Source organism: Leptodactylus fuscus, chromosome 5, assembly GCF_031893055.1.
Source record: "Leptodactylus fuscus isolate aLepFus1 chromosome 5, aLepFus1.hap2, whole genome shotgun sequence".
Lineage (NCBI taxonomy): Eukaryota > Metazoa > Chordata > Amphibia > Anura > Leptodactylidae > Leptodactylus > Leptodactylus fuscus.
In genome coordinates, this window is record NC_134269.1 from 93,078,016 (window position 1) to 93,093,115 (window position 15,100).

The window sequence follows — 15,100 nt, forward strand, 5'->3', positions numbered from 1 at the left end:
GATAATAATATCAAAGAATGTGTGATTGCAATCATTTTCTTGAAGAAAATTAGTATTATCTGACAGAATTGCAGGGGTGCCAATATTTTGGCCAACACTGTATATCTGGATGGTTCCTGTGGCATGCCCTCCATTCACTGTCAGGAAGTCAGGTACCCAAAGCTATTGGATATTTATGACACATTACATATTATATGTGGGGTAGGATTGTTGTAGCCCAAGACTTCCTCATCTTCCTCTTTTTGATGCACTGGATGAGAACTTCCAGTGTTTTTTTGAAGTAGAGGAGGTAGTTAGAAGACAGGTGTGTTGGTGCTACTGGTGGTAGTTGTATTAGTAGGGACACTGGGGGAAATCTGATGGGAATTGTGAGGAAATAGAGGAATCCCATTGCCATGATGAGTCACATAATGTGGGGAAGATTATGACTACTAAATCCGATGATGATTCTACTGTATTACAGATAAGACCTGGCAACTCCGTCAGGTTGATATCATAAAAAGAGGGTGGTGGAAGCTCCAATAGTAAGAGTTTCACCTGATGTGCAACCCCAGCAGTCAAAAGATCAATCTGGGGTAAATCTAAGGTAAGCTCAAGTGGTGGTGGCACTGACAGAAAAGTTTTCACTGCTGTTGCTTTTATTGGCAACAGCTATGTGCAGTCATCTCTGGCATGGGAATTGTTTTCTACATTACAAAAGCTAGAAATGAGAGCTAGAAATTGAATAAATAAGTTCCTAGGTTCCGGGTTTTTCTCTCAGCCTCTTCATAAATCTCCCGTTCCCTGTACCTGTCAAGTCATTATTAAGACTGGTGTACAATACGCCAGTCTTAACAAATTTGCCCCACTGTCTCTTTCTGTTGTTAGCTTATATTTGCTTAATTAAAAATCCATCTCCATGGAGTATACTTTTCCTGTGTTGGCATGGGTATTGATAGGTTGCAACTTCAGTTAGTTCATTACTATAATTCAGTTGTTAACAAATATTTTTGCATTCAAGTGTATAACAAATAAGAACACAAAAACAAACAAAAATCAACAAAGTAAAACCACAGCAGAATGGTAACCTGCTTGTGTCAAAATTAATAAAACCAAGGTGAAAAAGATAAAATGGCAGCAAAAAGCCCACAGGGATGTTGCCTACTTGGGTAATCTGCCTCCTGTAGATTGCTATTATGAACTATTTGTTTGCCGATGCGTGTACATGTAAGTGAAAAATTGTACTGTTGACATTCATAGATGAACCTATAGTCTCAGGAAGCAGAAATATCACAATTATTCTATGTAATAACTATTTTTCTACTTTATTACAAAAGTAGCTATTTTACATGAATGTGAGAAACTCTTGATTACACAGCAAGAATTCACCTTACATAAGGAATACACCCTTTCTTGAACTTTAAAGGAATCCTATCATTGGATACCCTTTTTTTCTGACTAACACGTAGGAATAGTCTTAAGAAAGGCTATTCTTCTCCTACTTTTAGATGTGTTCTCTGCACTGCCGTTCTATAGAAATCCTGGTTTTCTTCGGTATGCAAATGAGTTCTCTCACAGCACTGGGGGCGAGCCCCAGCACTTAAACAGCACTAGGGGCATCCCCAATGCTGCCAGAGAACTCTCCAGCGCCACCTCTATCTTCTTCCGGAACGCCCCCTCTCCCTGTGTCTTCTTCCATCCTGGGTTTCAATCTTTTAGGCATGCACAGTCAGCTCTGCCATCTGGCCTCGTGCAGAGCCGACTGCGTATGCCAGCGGCCAAAAGAAAGTGGCCGCTTACACAGTAAGCTGTGTAAACTGCCATTTTCTTGTGGCCGCTTACACAGTAAGCTGGTGTAACCGGCCATTTTCTTGTGGCTGCTGGCATGCGCAGTCGGCTCTGCCTGAGGCTCGATGGCAGAGCTGACTGTGCATGCCTAAAAGATTGAAACCCAGGACGGAAGAAGACACAGGGAGAGGGTGTTCCAGAAGAAGATAGAGGCAGTGCTGGAGAGTTCTCTCACAGCATTGGGGACACCCCCAGTGCTGTTTGAGTGCTGGGGACCGCCCCCAGTGCTGCAAGAGAACTCATTTGCATACCAAAGAAAAACGGGATTTCTACCGAACGGCGACGCAGAGAACACATCTAATTGTAGGAGATGTAGGAGATCTAATTATTTATATTATTTATTATTACTATAGTATATAATCTGGCGTCCCTATCTGTGGCTCGAGTATAAGTTTGAGCACCAAACACCTCCTATATTAGAAGGGAGGGGTATAAATTGGTCTCCACTACGATCAGTGGTAGATACTCGAGGCAGAACTAAGGGTTAATGTAACCGTTTCATGCAAATGGAGCTGTACATTGGATGTCTGTATCGGGACACTAAGGTAGTGGGTATTTTGTGGTCAAACGGCGATTGTTGCCGAGGATCTTCATTCGTGTAATCCTGTAAAGATCTAAATACGATGCATCACTCACCTTAGTTTTAGACACGTAGTAAGCGCTGATCCTCTGCATAACTGACTTCTGTGTCGGCGTCTTTAATAAACACACGTAATAGTGTGAGTACCTAAACTCAATGTATTACTTACCTGTTCTTGAACATCTCTTTGGTTTCTGACTGGAGTGACACATGTCTTTGTTTACCAGTGCCATGCGTCTGTACACGCCCCTGATGAGGTATCTGCTGGAGGCCTATCTGCTTGCCCCAGCGGGTGGAGGCGTGTCTGGGGGGGTGTGGCTATTGACCAGAACTCGGTCTATTTAAACACGTCTGGCGTAGCGGTTGGCGTCGGATCTGCTATATGTACTGAGTCCTACCATCCAGGACTCAGGAAATGTGGTTATCACCGCAACCTTTTTTGTTTTCTTATCTCTAACTCTCCTGATGAGCCTTGCGAAATGCGTAGAGAGTGTTTAAATAGGGCTTATAATGCCATTAGCTCAGTCTACTTCAGTTTACTTGTGTGCTAACAATTAGCCTGTAATAGTGTAAGCGCAGCCTGTTATATCCGACCTATTAGAGGCAGTCTGCTGTATCTGCACTTATTTAGACAAGAGGGTTACTATTGTTTTATCAAGTGACTATATCTGTTTAGACACCATTCTAACAAATAGTGACAGGAGCAATGACATTAGCCCTTGGAGATATAGGGGGGAATTGGTCGTACGGGTGGGTGTATACCACACCGCGCTGCTAATTATTTTGAACCATTGCTGGTGGGGTGGGTTTCCCCGACTCTGGTCACCCCCCTTGCCCTATCCACAAAAGGATACAAGTGTGCAATACTTGTTGTTAACACTGTAACACAATAGCAGTGACGAGACACACAGAAATTTCGTTTTTAATCATATTTATTAAAAGCTACGTTTTATTTTCACTTGAGTATACCCCTGTGCTGAAAAACCATTCCTATGTTTTAGTCAGAAAAAAAAGAGTATCCAATGATAGGATCCCTTTAAGACATCTGATTGTTTTCACAACTTGTATCACTATTTGCATCTGAAAATCATATTTTTATAGAAACTCCTGCTATGTCCTTCACCCTATCCATATAGGTGCCACCCTTCATGCCCTGCTTCCTCTCTGTGTCTGGTGATAGAGGCCACTTGCACAGACTGGTAACACCTCTTCTCTATAAATTAATAATCAGCCAGCTATTCTTCCTCTCTACTGTCAGTCCCTGAAAGGATAGCTCCTCTGAGCCCTCTTGTACCACTTCCCTTGATCATGCACTAGGCTTATCAAGGGAAGGCAATATTGCACTCCCTTGCTCTTGGTTATTCCACCAACCAAGGTCCTACTTCACTCTCAGCTATTGGAACCCGTCTCCTATTACCCTGTCTAGACCCTGCATAACCTGCAATAACACATTCATCCACTGGGGCTTCATATTATCTGAACTAGATGGTGGTTCATTCCAATTTTCCATGACTCTATGCATGTCTTCTATGCACAAAGCTTGGGGTCTGCATATGAATTCCTGAAGCTGCTCTGCAGAACATTTGGCTTACACCAGGGGTAGGGAACGTACGGCTCTCCAGCTGTTGCAAAACTACAACTCCCAGCATGCATACTGGCTCTGCTGTTCTGGGAACTCCCATGGAAGTGAATGGAGAATGCTGGGAGTTGTAGTTTCACAGCAGCTGGAGAGCCAAAGATTCCCTACCCCTGGCTTACACCAACCACCATATCTGCCACACTCTTGCCAGTCTCCAATATTCTGGCACTCTTAGCAAAGCTGTAATATCCCAGATAGTTTTTGACCCACTAACCAGAACCCCCATACAGACCTGGTGGTGTGGTTGTGTTACAAGGAAACCCCCCACATGCTGTTGTATGTACGCCATAAACAAAACCTTACTTGAGTATAGGAAAACAATATAAATTTCTCATGAATGTAATTCAACAAAATATCACAACAAAAGCCTTGAAAACTGCTTAACTTGCGGTACACATATGTGGATATATCCAGTCAAGAAGACAGGAAAGCAAGGACACATCTGTACAATATAGTTGGTGGGTGAACCTTACTTTGGCTCATAGCCATGTCTATTGACTTCCTCATAAATATGTGCATGTTTATTCAGCAGTGGAGTGAGAGACAAACTGCTCCCATACACTTCCGGAACTAGCCTATCTACACACTAAGTGCAGGTAATAGACAATGTTGCGTAACTCCGGTATACATTAAGTATATCAAGCACCCTATTGCTTTTTCTTTTTTTATTAAACATAATATAATAAATCAGCACAAGATGTGTGAGCATACTATAATATATACATAATATAACAGTATTCACAATTCCAAACATATGTGACATTAACAATTTTCTCATCCAGTAAATGTAGGAACTTTTGAAAAAGAAATTCATACCTCCAATCTATATATAGCCCACATGTTAGTTTTCTAAAAATATATCCATAAAGTATACAACCACAGTGAAACAACTATCATAATCCAACTTTGAGTGTCATCCTACAACCATTATACAGTCCTATGAAAAAGCTTGGGCACCCCTATTAATCTTAATCATTTTTAGTTCTAAACATTTTGGTGTTTGTAACAGCCATTTCAGTTTGCTATATCTAATAACTGATGGACACAGTAATATTTCAGGATTGAAATTAGGTTTATTGTACTAACAGAAAATGTGCAATATGCATTAAACCAAAATTTGACTGGTGCAAAAGTATGGGCACCTCAACAGAAAAGTGACATTAATATTTAGTAGATCCTCCTTTTGCAAAGATAACAGCCTCTAGTCGCTTCCTGTAGCTTTCAATCAGTTCCTGGATCCTGGATGAAGGGATTTTGGACCATTCCTCTTTACAAAACAATTCAAGTTCAGTTAAGTTTGATGGTCGCCGAGCATGGACAGCCGGCTTCAAATCATCCCACAGATGTTCAGTGATATTCAGGTCTGGGGACTGGGATGGCCATTCCAGAACATTGTAATTGTTCCTCTGCATGAATGCCTGAGTCGATTTGGAGCGGTGTTTTGGATCATTGTCTTGCTGAAATATCCATCCCCGGAGTAACTTCAACTTCATCACTGATTTTTGAACATTATTCTCAAGAATCTGCTGATACTGAGTGGAATCCATGCGACCCTCAACTTTAACAAGATTCCCGGTGTCGGCATTGGCCACACAGCCCCAAAGCATGATGGATCCTCCACCAAATTTTACAGTGGATAGCAAGTGTTTTTCATGGAATGCTGTTTTTTTTGGACGCCATGCATAATGCCTTTTTTGTATGACCAAAGAACTCAATCTTTGTTTCATCAGTCCACAGGACCTTCTTCCAAAATGAAGCTGGCTTTTCCAAATACTTTTGGCTTTTGCATACCTCAGGCGACTCTGTGGCGTGCTTGCAGAAACGGCTTCTTTCTCATCACTCTCCCATGCAAAGTGCACTGTATTGTTGACCGATGCACAGTGACACCATCTGCAGCAAGATGATGCTGCAGCTCTTTGGAGGTGGTCTGTGGATTGTCCTTGACTGCTCTCACCATTCTTCTTCTCTGCCTTTCTGATATTTTTCTTGGTCTGCCGCTTCTGGGCTTAACAAGAACTGTCCCTGTGGTCTTCCATTTCTTTACTATGTTCCTCACAGTGGAAACTGACAGGTTAAATCTCTGAGACAACTTTTTGTATCCTTCCCCTGAACAACTATGTTGAACAATCTTTGATTTCAGATCATTTGAGAGCCGGCTGTCCATGCTCGGCGACCTTCAAACTTTAACTGAACTTGAATTGTTTTGTAAAGAGGAATGGTCCAAAATACCTTCATCCGGGATCCAGGAACTGATTAAAAGCTACAGGAAGCGACTAGAGGCTGTTATCTTTGCAAAAGGAGGATCTACTAAATATTAATGTCACTTTTCTGTTGAGGTGCCCATACTTTTGCACCGGTCAAATTTTGGTTTAATGCATATTGCACATTTTCTGTTAGTACAATAAACCTCATTTCAATCCAGAAATATTACTGTGTCCATCAGTTATTAGATATATCAAACTGAAATGGCTTTTGCAAACACCAAAATATTTAGAACTAAAAATGATTAGGATTAATAGGGGTGCCCAAACTTTTTCATAGGACTGTATAAGCCTGAAGATTTCTCCTCCATAGCTCAAAAGTCTCTAGTAGGTTTTTTATGATATATCAACATTACCACAACTTCTAAGCAAAACAGGTGGTGCTAGAAGACCATAGCCTTCAGCCAGTGATATCCAGTGGTTGTTTGTGGTGTTGTAACCAGACATTAGTTAGCCTTAGATGAGGGCACTAATTTGTGGAAGAGTATCATCAGTTCTTAAGGTTTGAAGGGCTACAACAGGCAGTCTCATGTCAGCAAACCCCCTACTTATAGAACTAAGCCATATTGAACCCCTAATTTAGGCTGAATACCTACACTGAAATTTCATTTAGGAAACTTTGCTGTCCATGGCCAACATAAGCTCTGCTTTACCGCAGGAGTAGTTGGAAAGAGAGGTCTAGGATCCAGCAGTCACCCAAGATCACCATGGTGGAAAGTGTCAGAGAACTTGAGGAAGAGGTGAGAAGAAATAGTTACTCCATTCTGTATATGTAAGGTGTCATACGTGTGCAACCTGTTGCTGTAAGTGAATGTGCCTCCATGTTGCTATGTAATTTGATAAACCTTGCCAAGGTCATTTAGCTGTGAACATCACCTGTGTCAACTGCCAGCCTATCTCTAGTACCTTCAATCCTACTTAAAGGGTACCTGAGTTTTCAAATATCTGCAGAGTCTTGCTGAACAATTTGTTTTCTGGTTGTATAAGTCTTGATACAGGAGGTCCTATCAACCCCATTATGACTACTGCACATTTTACATTTCTTACAGACGCAGGGGGCTTGCATTATACAGAGCAGTCTGCCCCTCCCCCCCAATCCATTTCCACTGGTTTCTTTGCATGGAACTTTGACAGTACTAACTGTAAAAAAGCAAACAATTAACTCAGAAAAGCCCAGGTGATTATAATATAGGAGCTCCAGGAACACTGGCCTGTAAAATAAGGGCATCCCTGACACAGAGAAAAAGAGAGAGTATATGTGTGGAAAGAGCTGTGTAGAAACCATTACTATTTTATACTAGAAACAGCGGCATTCCTGTGGCTGTGCCTGGTATTGCAGTAGTAAGGATAAAACTTACAATAATATAATAAGCAAGATAAAAATATTACTTGCAGTAGAAATGTCCACAAGCTGCAATTATACCCCAAAACCATATTCAAGACTTGTTAGACTGTCACAAGACCAGTGGCATCACAACCTCACAATGCACATAACATACACAGTCGGGATTAGTGTATTTATCCTACTAATATTATAAATGTGAAAGTTTGTGTATTTGGATGTTTGTATATTTGGATGTTTGTGTGTTTGTTCCTCAATAACGCAAAAATGGCTGAATGGATTTGGATGAAATTTGGTACATAGATAGTTTGTAATCTTTATTAACACATAGGCTACTTTTTATCCCGGTAAATGACATGGCTTCATGACTGTTATAAATTTATGTTCGCATACTATATTACACGGCTCTTGCAGCAGCATTATCTCAGGTTCTGATAAAGCCAGCTCTGTTAACTCTCTGTGTAAACACTCAGCTAACCCTCAGTGGATTGTGTACATGCATTTGCATATTATCTGATCTGCTTCCGGAAACATGCTGACACACTGAATGGGAAAACATCTTTAATCCAAATTGGCAGTTTGCTACTTTTAAACATGCTGGGAAAAAGAAAATCTAATTTGTTGCAAAATTCTAAAACAATGACAGCTATAAAGGTAGCCAGAAGTCAACTGAGTTCTCCTCACGTGGTGTCCCAGCGAGCTGCTGAGATGCCAGAACAATCACAGGCACAGCACGAGGAATGAATTCAGCGGCAGGCCAGCTTAAAAGCTGCCGAAATGCCGAAGCAGGTGGATCATTGACTCCAACAACACGTTCATTATATGGCGTCCCTGCGAGCTGTCGAGATGCCGGAACAATCACGGGCACAGCATGATGAATGAGTTCAGCGGCAGGCCAGCTTGACAGCTGACGAAACGCCAGAGCAGACGGATCAGGCACGGTGCAAGGAACAACTTCAGTGCCAGGCCAGCTTGAGAGCTGACGAAACGCCGGAGCATGGGGATCGTCGACACCAACAACACGCTCATTATATTGCTTGCCAGCGAGATGCTGGAACAATCACAGGCACAGCACGAGGAACGGGTTCAGCAGCAAGCCAGCTTGACAGCTGCCGAAATGCCGGAGCAGGCAAACCAACGAAGGTAGCAATTTGCTGAATATAGGCGGATCATCGACACCATGAACACACAGACAAAGTTGCGGGCAGAGGCTAGTATGTGTATAATGTCTGAGATATAACTGTTTGAAGTGATTCTCCCCTACTCTCATTTACTCTACATGTTACACAGCCCTGTAGTCCGGAACAGAGTAACATTCAGTGAGAGGTAGAAACAGCTCTCAATACAGAATCGGGAAAGAGTGAAAATTGCAGGATTTCACAAAAAGGATCCTAAATTTGTTAATAAAGTAAATTATAAAATGTATTAATAACATAAATACTCTTAGAAAATGTTGTTTGAAAGTTTAGTTATATTTTAAATAAAACTTGAAATCTGAAAAGAAGGGGTGTGAAATCTCAAATTACATCTTTATTGCTAAATGTGGGAAAAAAGTAGTAAAAGTGATTCTAAAAACTAAAAAAAAAAAAAAGTTACTTATTACAATAAAAACATTGACAGGCTGCGATTTTTCCCCAGCTACATATTCAGCTTCTTAGAATGCTGGAAAACAAGTAGTTTTGACATTACAAAACTCATGACAGAAAACCTAGCAATGCACATTACGTCACAACAAGTGAAGAGTATTCCAAGGTTTACAACAGATGCAGTTGTGCAATGGGAGGGAGACATCTTGAAGAAGAGAATTACAGATTGTCTGATCCCCTGTGTTAAGTGACTAGAGGTGGACGGCGCTCCCATTCACTTCAACACGAGTACTGGAGACAGCCAAAGTAAAGCCTCGAGGGGCCTTTCAGGTCGGGGGCCCCTGTTGCGATACTGATGCAATTTGGCCACAGCAGAAATGCCGCGGCATTCTGCCTAATCACATCCTCACATTGCACAAAAATATCCACAGCGGAAATGCTGTGATTTCAAAAACCATCATGTTTTTTTTTTAAAGGTAGTATTCCAGTTCTAAAAATGGCGTTTTCTGTATAGGTATAACAGGGACAGAAAGTCTCTATGAAAAGAACTGTGGGAAAAAAATGGTATACATTTGCGCCACGGCCACAACTGAAATGAACAATATTTTCTCATACAAAAAACAGTTCTGGCTAAGACCTCGCGCAGAAAAAAAATAATAACGTGGCAGAAACACATTGCAATTTTTCCACAGTTTTTCATTGCGTTTTCGCTGAGTTTTTCGCTGAGTTTTTCTCTGCTTTCTGTCTTTATTATGCATATAGGGAAAACGCCAGCATTTCTGCAGGTACAATTGACATGTTGCGATTTTCTGCTGCTGATATTTTTCTGCAATGTGTGGATGGGATTAGCCAGAATCCCATTCACTTTGCAGGTACTGTAAAACACCCATTTTCCCAATGTGGTGCTTCAGCCTAAATGTGGTTCGTATCACTCTCACTAAGCGTTAGTTCACATCAGCAAAGGTATTCTGTTCGGGGGAGTCCGAATGGGGACCCACCCGAGTGGAATACCAAACGCAATTGCAAGCGCTGTAAAAGCACAAGGATCCCCATAGACTATAATGTGCGGGCAGCGTGTAACAAGTAAACGGACCCCATTATAGTCTATGGGGTTGTGTGCCTACACTGCACAGCGCTTGCAATTGCGTTTGGTATTCCGTTCGCGGAGTACCCATGCGGAGTCCCCAAACGGATTACCAAGCGCAGATGTGAACAAAGGGTAACTTTGACTGCAGAATCTGAAAGTCAAAGACTTTTTCTATATGGCCAGCTGTACATTATTTACTTCTGCGTGGATTTATTTAGATATGTGTGTGCAATAAAAGTTGTCAAGAGTGGAGAATAGGATATTTAAATATAGATATGTGTTAAAACAAGCTGGTTCACACTCTGAAAACGAAGTGTCTTAAGCAGCACAAGAGTAAAGGTAGAAGTTTTGTTTTTTATCAGAAGGGTAGTAAATGCTTGGAATATAGTCTCACAGAATATGCAATTCATGGAAATCCAAGTTGGAAATCATGAAATACCGGAGTGTGCTTTAACCATTACACTGCCACTTTCTGTTTTTGCTAAATCTTTGTATTTGTGTTGTGTCTCTTGCTGTTTGTGCTGCCAGAGAAGTAGACAATTGTGCTCTCCCAGAAGCAGTACATCTGGCACAGGGTCTATGGTGTGCAGAAACTATGAGACTGACACTTTTTCTGCTTACTCACATAAACATTTTTAGTAAGCCATCTGTTTGTTTCTACACATTGCCATGTTGCACTAAATTGCTCTCAGAATCTCATGCTATACATCAAGCTGAGGAAGCCATCCCAGGTCCCTGTAGGGTCAGGCTGGACCAGTAGAAGGGGTCACAGTCCCCTGCCTAGAGAGTGTTACAACCCAGGACATAGGGCTCAAGGAGATATACCTTGTGTGCAGTCCAGGCTTCTATGGCAACACAATAGATCAGATAGCTTCATGAATATTGCCAGTTGCAGGGGCTGCGTGAGGAATAAGTGATCAGTCTGATGTCAGCAGCCTCTGATGCTGCAGCTTCTCTCAGTGTGCTTAGTATGGGCAGCAGCCAGAGTCAAGGAGACAGGGAGGGAGGAAAAGAGGGAGGGAATTCTCTTTTTCTCTTTTTATTATGATTTGTTCCTTTTGTTCTTCTGGGCAGCCCTAGTCCAGTCCCTCCCCTGGCCGGCTGCTGCTGACTGAACTGTTCTACCCGTCTGTTGCATCTCACCCCCTTCTGCAAAGTCCTCATCATCTCAGTGCTTGGGATCTGAAGAGAGACAGGCAAACATGGACCACAAGCTCCTCCTGGCACCTCCAGCCCTGGCAGGATGCTGCGATCGCTGCCGATACTCTTGAGACACGGAGCTGCTTGTTAATGTGTGCCTGCAGGAGCCAAAGGTGCTGACATGCCCCCGACGGTGGCAACTAGGGGCTGCTGATTCCTGAGAAGCCTTGAGTGGAGGAGAACCCCGGCAGACAATGGACAGACTGCACCCCTCTATGAGGAAGCGTCTGTACAGTCTCCCGCAGCACATTGGATCCAAAGCATCTATCATGGATGAAGAGGAAGGTGAAGAGAGGGACACCTGGAGGAAAAGCATTAAGCTCAAACCATTGCCCTCACCCTCAGCACTTAAGGTCCTTGACCCACGACCTGGAGCAAAGGAGGCTCATCTAGTTATGGAAACTGAAGTAGGCAAATCCCAAAGAGCCAGTAGCAATGGAGACTGCAGGAGGTTCACAGGTAGTCTCTCCTCCATTGCCAGCTGTGGCCGGCACCTTCATGATTCAGACCCCAGCGAAGGACGAAGGCTTATCTCAGAGGGGGAGCTGAGCCCTACTGAGGAGAAGTCCCCCACCATGGAGGCTGCAGGTGTAGGCCCTTCACAGGCAGCCCAGCCGGGGTCCCAGGCCAGGAGCAGTGAGCAGCAGCCCAGCACTACAGTCAAGGTGGAGGGGAGAGAGCAGACTTTATCTGGAGGGGACGACGAGCAGGCTAGTTTCATGCACAGACAGTTTGGGGCGCTTTTGCAACCTGGGGTGAACAAATTTTCCTTGCGGATGTTTGGCAGTCAGAAGGCAGTAGAGAGAGAACAAGATCGAGTAAAGTCCGCAGGATTTTGGATTATTCACCCTTATAGCGACTTCAGGTAATAAAATGAAGCAGCCACACTCACAATCAATGTGCTTTAGGAGTCTAAGGCATTGCTATTGCTATTGCCCCTCTTGGCCTAGAAATCCATCAGTCACTTTTTGGCATCCATGCAGGATGGAGAAGTGCCTCTTTCCTTATGGGAGTTGACATAGAAAAGCCTTGTGCTTCACCTATGAAATGGGTGATCTGGAGCTTTGTCTCATTGCTTTCTCTCTGTAACCTTGAAGGAGTCACTCTTCTGAAACCATATTAGCTCCTTGCTAAGCTCCTAGCCTGAGTGACCCCCTTTCTCATTTCAGTCATGTGTGCCATGGGAAACTGTTGATGGAAGGTCCACACATAGTTATACACAATTAAATCCCACAAATGAGACATTATTGTAGAGGCTGGGCCTAGTATGGTGAGAAGACAGGCTGTAAGCTACAAGTCTCTACACCGAGCCAGCCGCTATATGAAGTAGTATGAGGATCAGAGCACTGTAAAGCACTGTTTATATTCACCATACATTCTTCCACCTTCTCATAAAAAGTCTTCAAATAAACCCTGTACATCCACACAAGGAGCTGAGGCTAAATGGGGGAAATATCTCCCATGCCTTGTTCTCACAATGGAAACCGTACGGTACAAGATCTAAAATAAGTAAAATTCACAACCTTCCATTAATAATACATGTTTTCTCTACTAGCTAGAAATATACTTTATTTGCAGCTTTACCTTTGTTCTAACCTCAAGGAGAAATTCAATACCTAAGAATACACATTGCTGTGGCCCTTGTATTTAGATACCATCAATAAGTAATTCACGTAGCACTTGTCAAAAGCGGAATGCTGTAACATCTAACATCTAATGCTGTAACATCTAAGATCTCATGCTGTAACATCTAGACGTCAGTCATCTAAGCTACAGACTTTTATGAATGAGTGTAGCCAATAATTTATTCATCACGTTAAAAGGGGTTCATTTGGGTCTTCATTACCAGTGGTAGTGAAGAAAGCTAATATATTAGAATACATATTAAGATTCTTTTTACCTGTTGCCTTCTATGTCAGTAATGTTCTGTTCAAAAAAAAAATTTATTGAGTAATTACCCCTCAGTGACATACAAAAAAAAAATTTGTATCATTTTTTTGAAAGGGATCATGATGGATATTCTTATAGAGGGTAAAATAACTTACATCATTCCTGCAGTATTCTATTTAAAGTGTGTCTTTCATGAGCAAAAAATGCACAGGTGTCACAAGATGCCTGAATATAGGGAATTTACTGGTAGGAGAGAATAGCCATTATACAACCATTAAACCAGCGCTTGTAGCGCTGTAGACAATGGTCATTGACAAGGTAATCTACACTGTTGGGTGGTGTGCTGTATGGGAAGCCCTGTTCATGGTTCTCAGCCAATCACCATTGTCAAGAGTGTTCTTCATGGTGGTGACTAGCCATGAGATTTTGACACGCTGGGTATCCTTGAGGGTATGTTCCTGTGTGGCAGATTTGTTCCAAAAATCTCTACAGCAAAAATGATTTCCAATGAATGGGGCTGTTTTTGAGGCATGTGCAAGTGATTTATTTATTTATTTTTTACAATTTCCATAGGAGGGATTTCTTTAGCAAAAATATACCACGTACAGACATACATTTACCCTTATATTACCTCACTCAGCTGTTCTATTGTGGTGAATGGTGTGTACAGACCACCACATTCAAGGCTCTGTAAATGCCATTAGATTATCTGTAACCTGATTTACTGAAATAGTATCTTACAGGAGAAAAAAAGTTACATTTTAAAGTGTTTTCCTGGGCTACAAATATTGATGACCTATCCTTAATACATCAATATGAGGTCAGTGTGGGTCCAATACTCAGGATCCCCAGCTCATCATTTGTTCTCAGCAGTTGATAAACTGAGACGGGAGCTAGAAGCAGACAGCGCCATTCTCTATGTAGTGGACAGACCAGGTTACTGCAGATCACCAACCATTCACTTGAGTAGGAGCTGATCTGCAATTATTCGTTTTAGCCTGTACACAGAGAACAGAGTCATTTACTTCTGGTTCCATTTTCTATGTATCAGCTGCTGGGAAAAGCTGATCAGTGGCGGTCCCAGGTGTCAGACCACCACCAATCTCATAGTCATGACCTATCCTAAGGATAGGTCCTCAATATATTTGGCCCGGAAAACCCATTAAACTCCATTCAATAGCTTTTTAGGTTGAATATTTCTTCCATTCATATAATTGTAGGTTATGGAATTCTGATTTTGTATTAGTAATTTTATATCATACCTAATGTGCACAACAGGTTTAAAATAATCTCTGGATACAATTTGTAAAAATTAAAGTTAGTTTAACATTACAGTTGTTCTGATCCGTTAGACAATCAGAACAATGGACGTTACATTTGTTAGATACAAGCAGAACACGTGATATACATTTTTCCTATAAAAAAATAATAAATAAAAACTGACAGAAGGGACCTCCCCTTTTTATTTTAGCATTGCACTCAATGGTGTCGGATGCAGACAGAAAATCTTCCGTCATTGTTATAGGTCATGGTTGGATGAACAACGATGGCCAACTAATCTAAGGGCTTCTTCATATCACACTGTAAAATGGCCATGTGATGCTGTTTTTAAAACAATGACGATTAATGAGCATATTTATATGCGCACTTTTTGACAGACAGAAAAAAACCTTAAAACTCAGTTTGAA

The 15,100-nt window shown here is 41.9% G+C and overlaps 1 protein-coding gene across 1 annotated transcript in view; it reads left to right on the plus strand.

Moving 5' to 3' along the window:
• The first annotated feature begins 11,482 nt into the window (after nucleotides 1-11,482).
• HCN4 (hyperpolarization activated cyclic nucleotide gated potassium channel 4) overlaps nucleotides 11,483-15,100 on the plus strand; it is a 119,854-nt gene continuing 116,236 nt past the window's right edge. Inside the window, exon 1 of the mRNA XM_075273682.1 lies at nucleotides 11,483-12,387. Coding sequence (XP_075129783.1) covers nucleotides 11,717-12,387 — 671 coding nt within the window. The 5' untranslated portion in view covers nucleotides 11,483-11,716. The remainder of the gene's footprint in view (nucleotides 12,388-15,100) is intronic.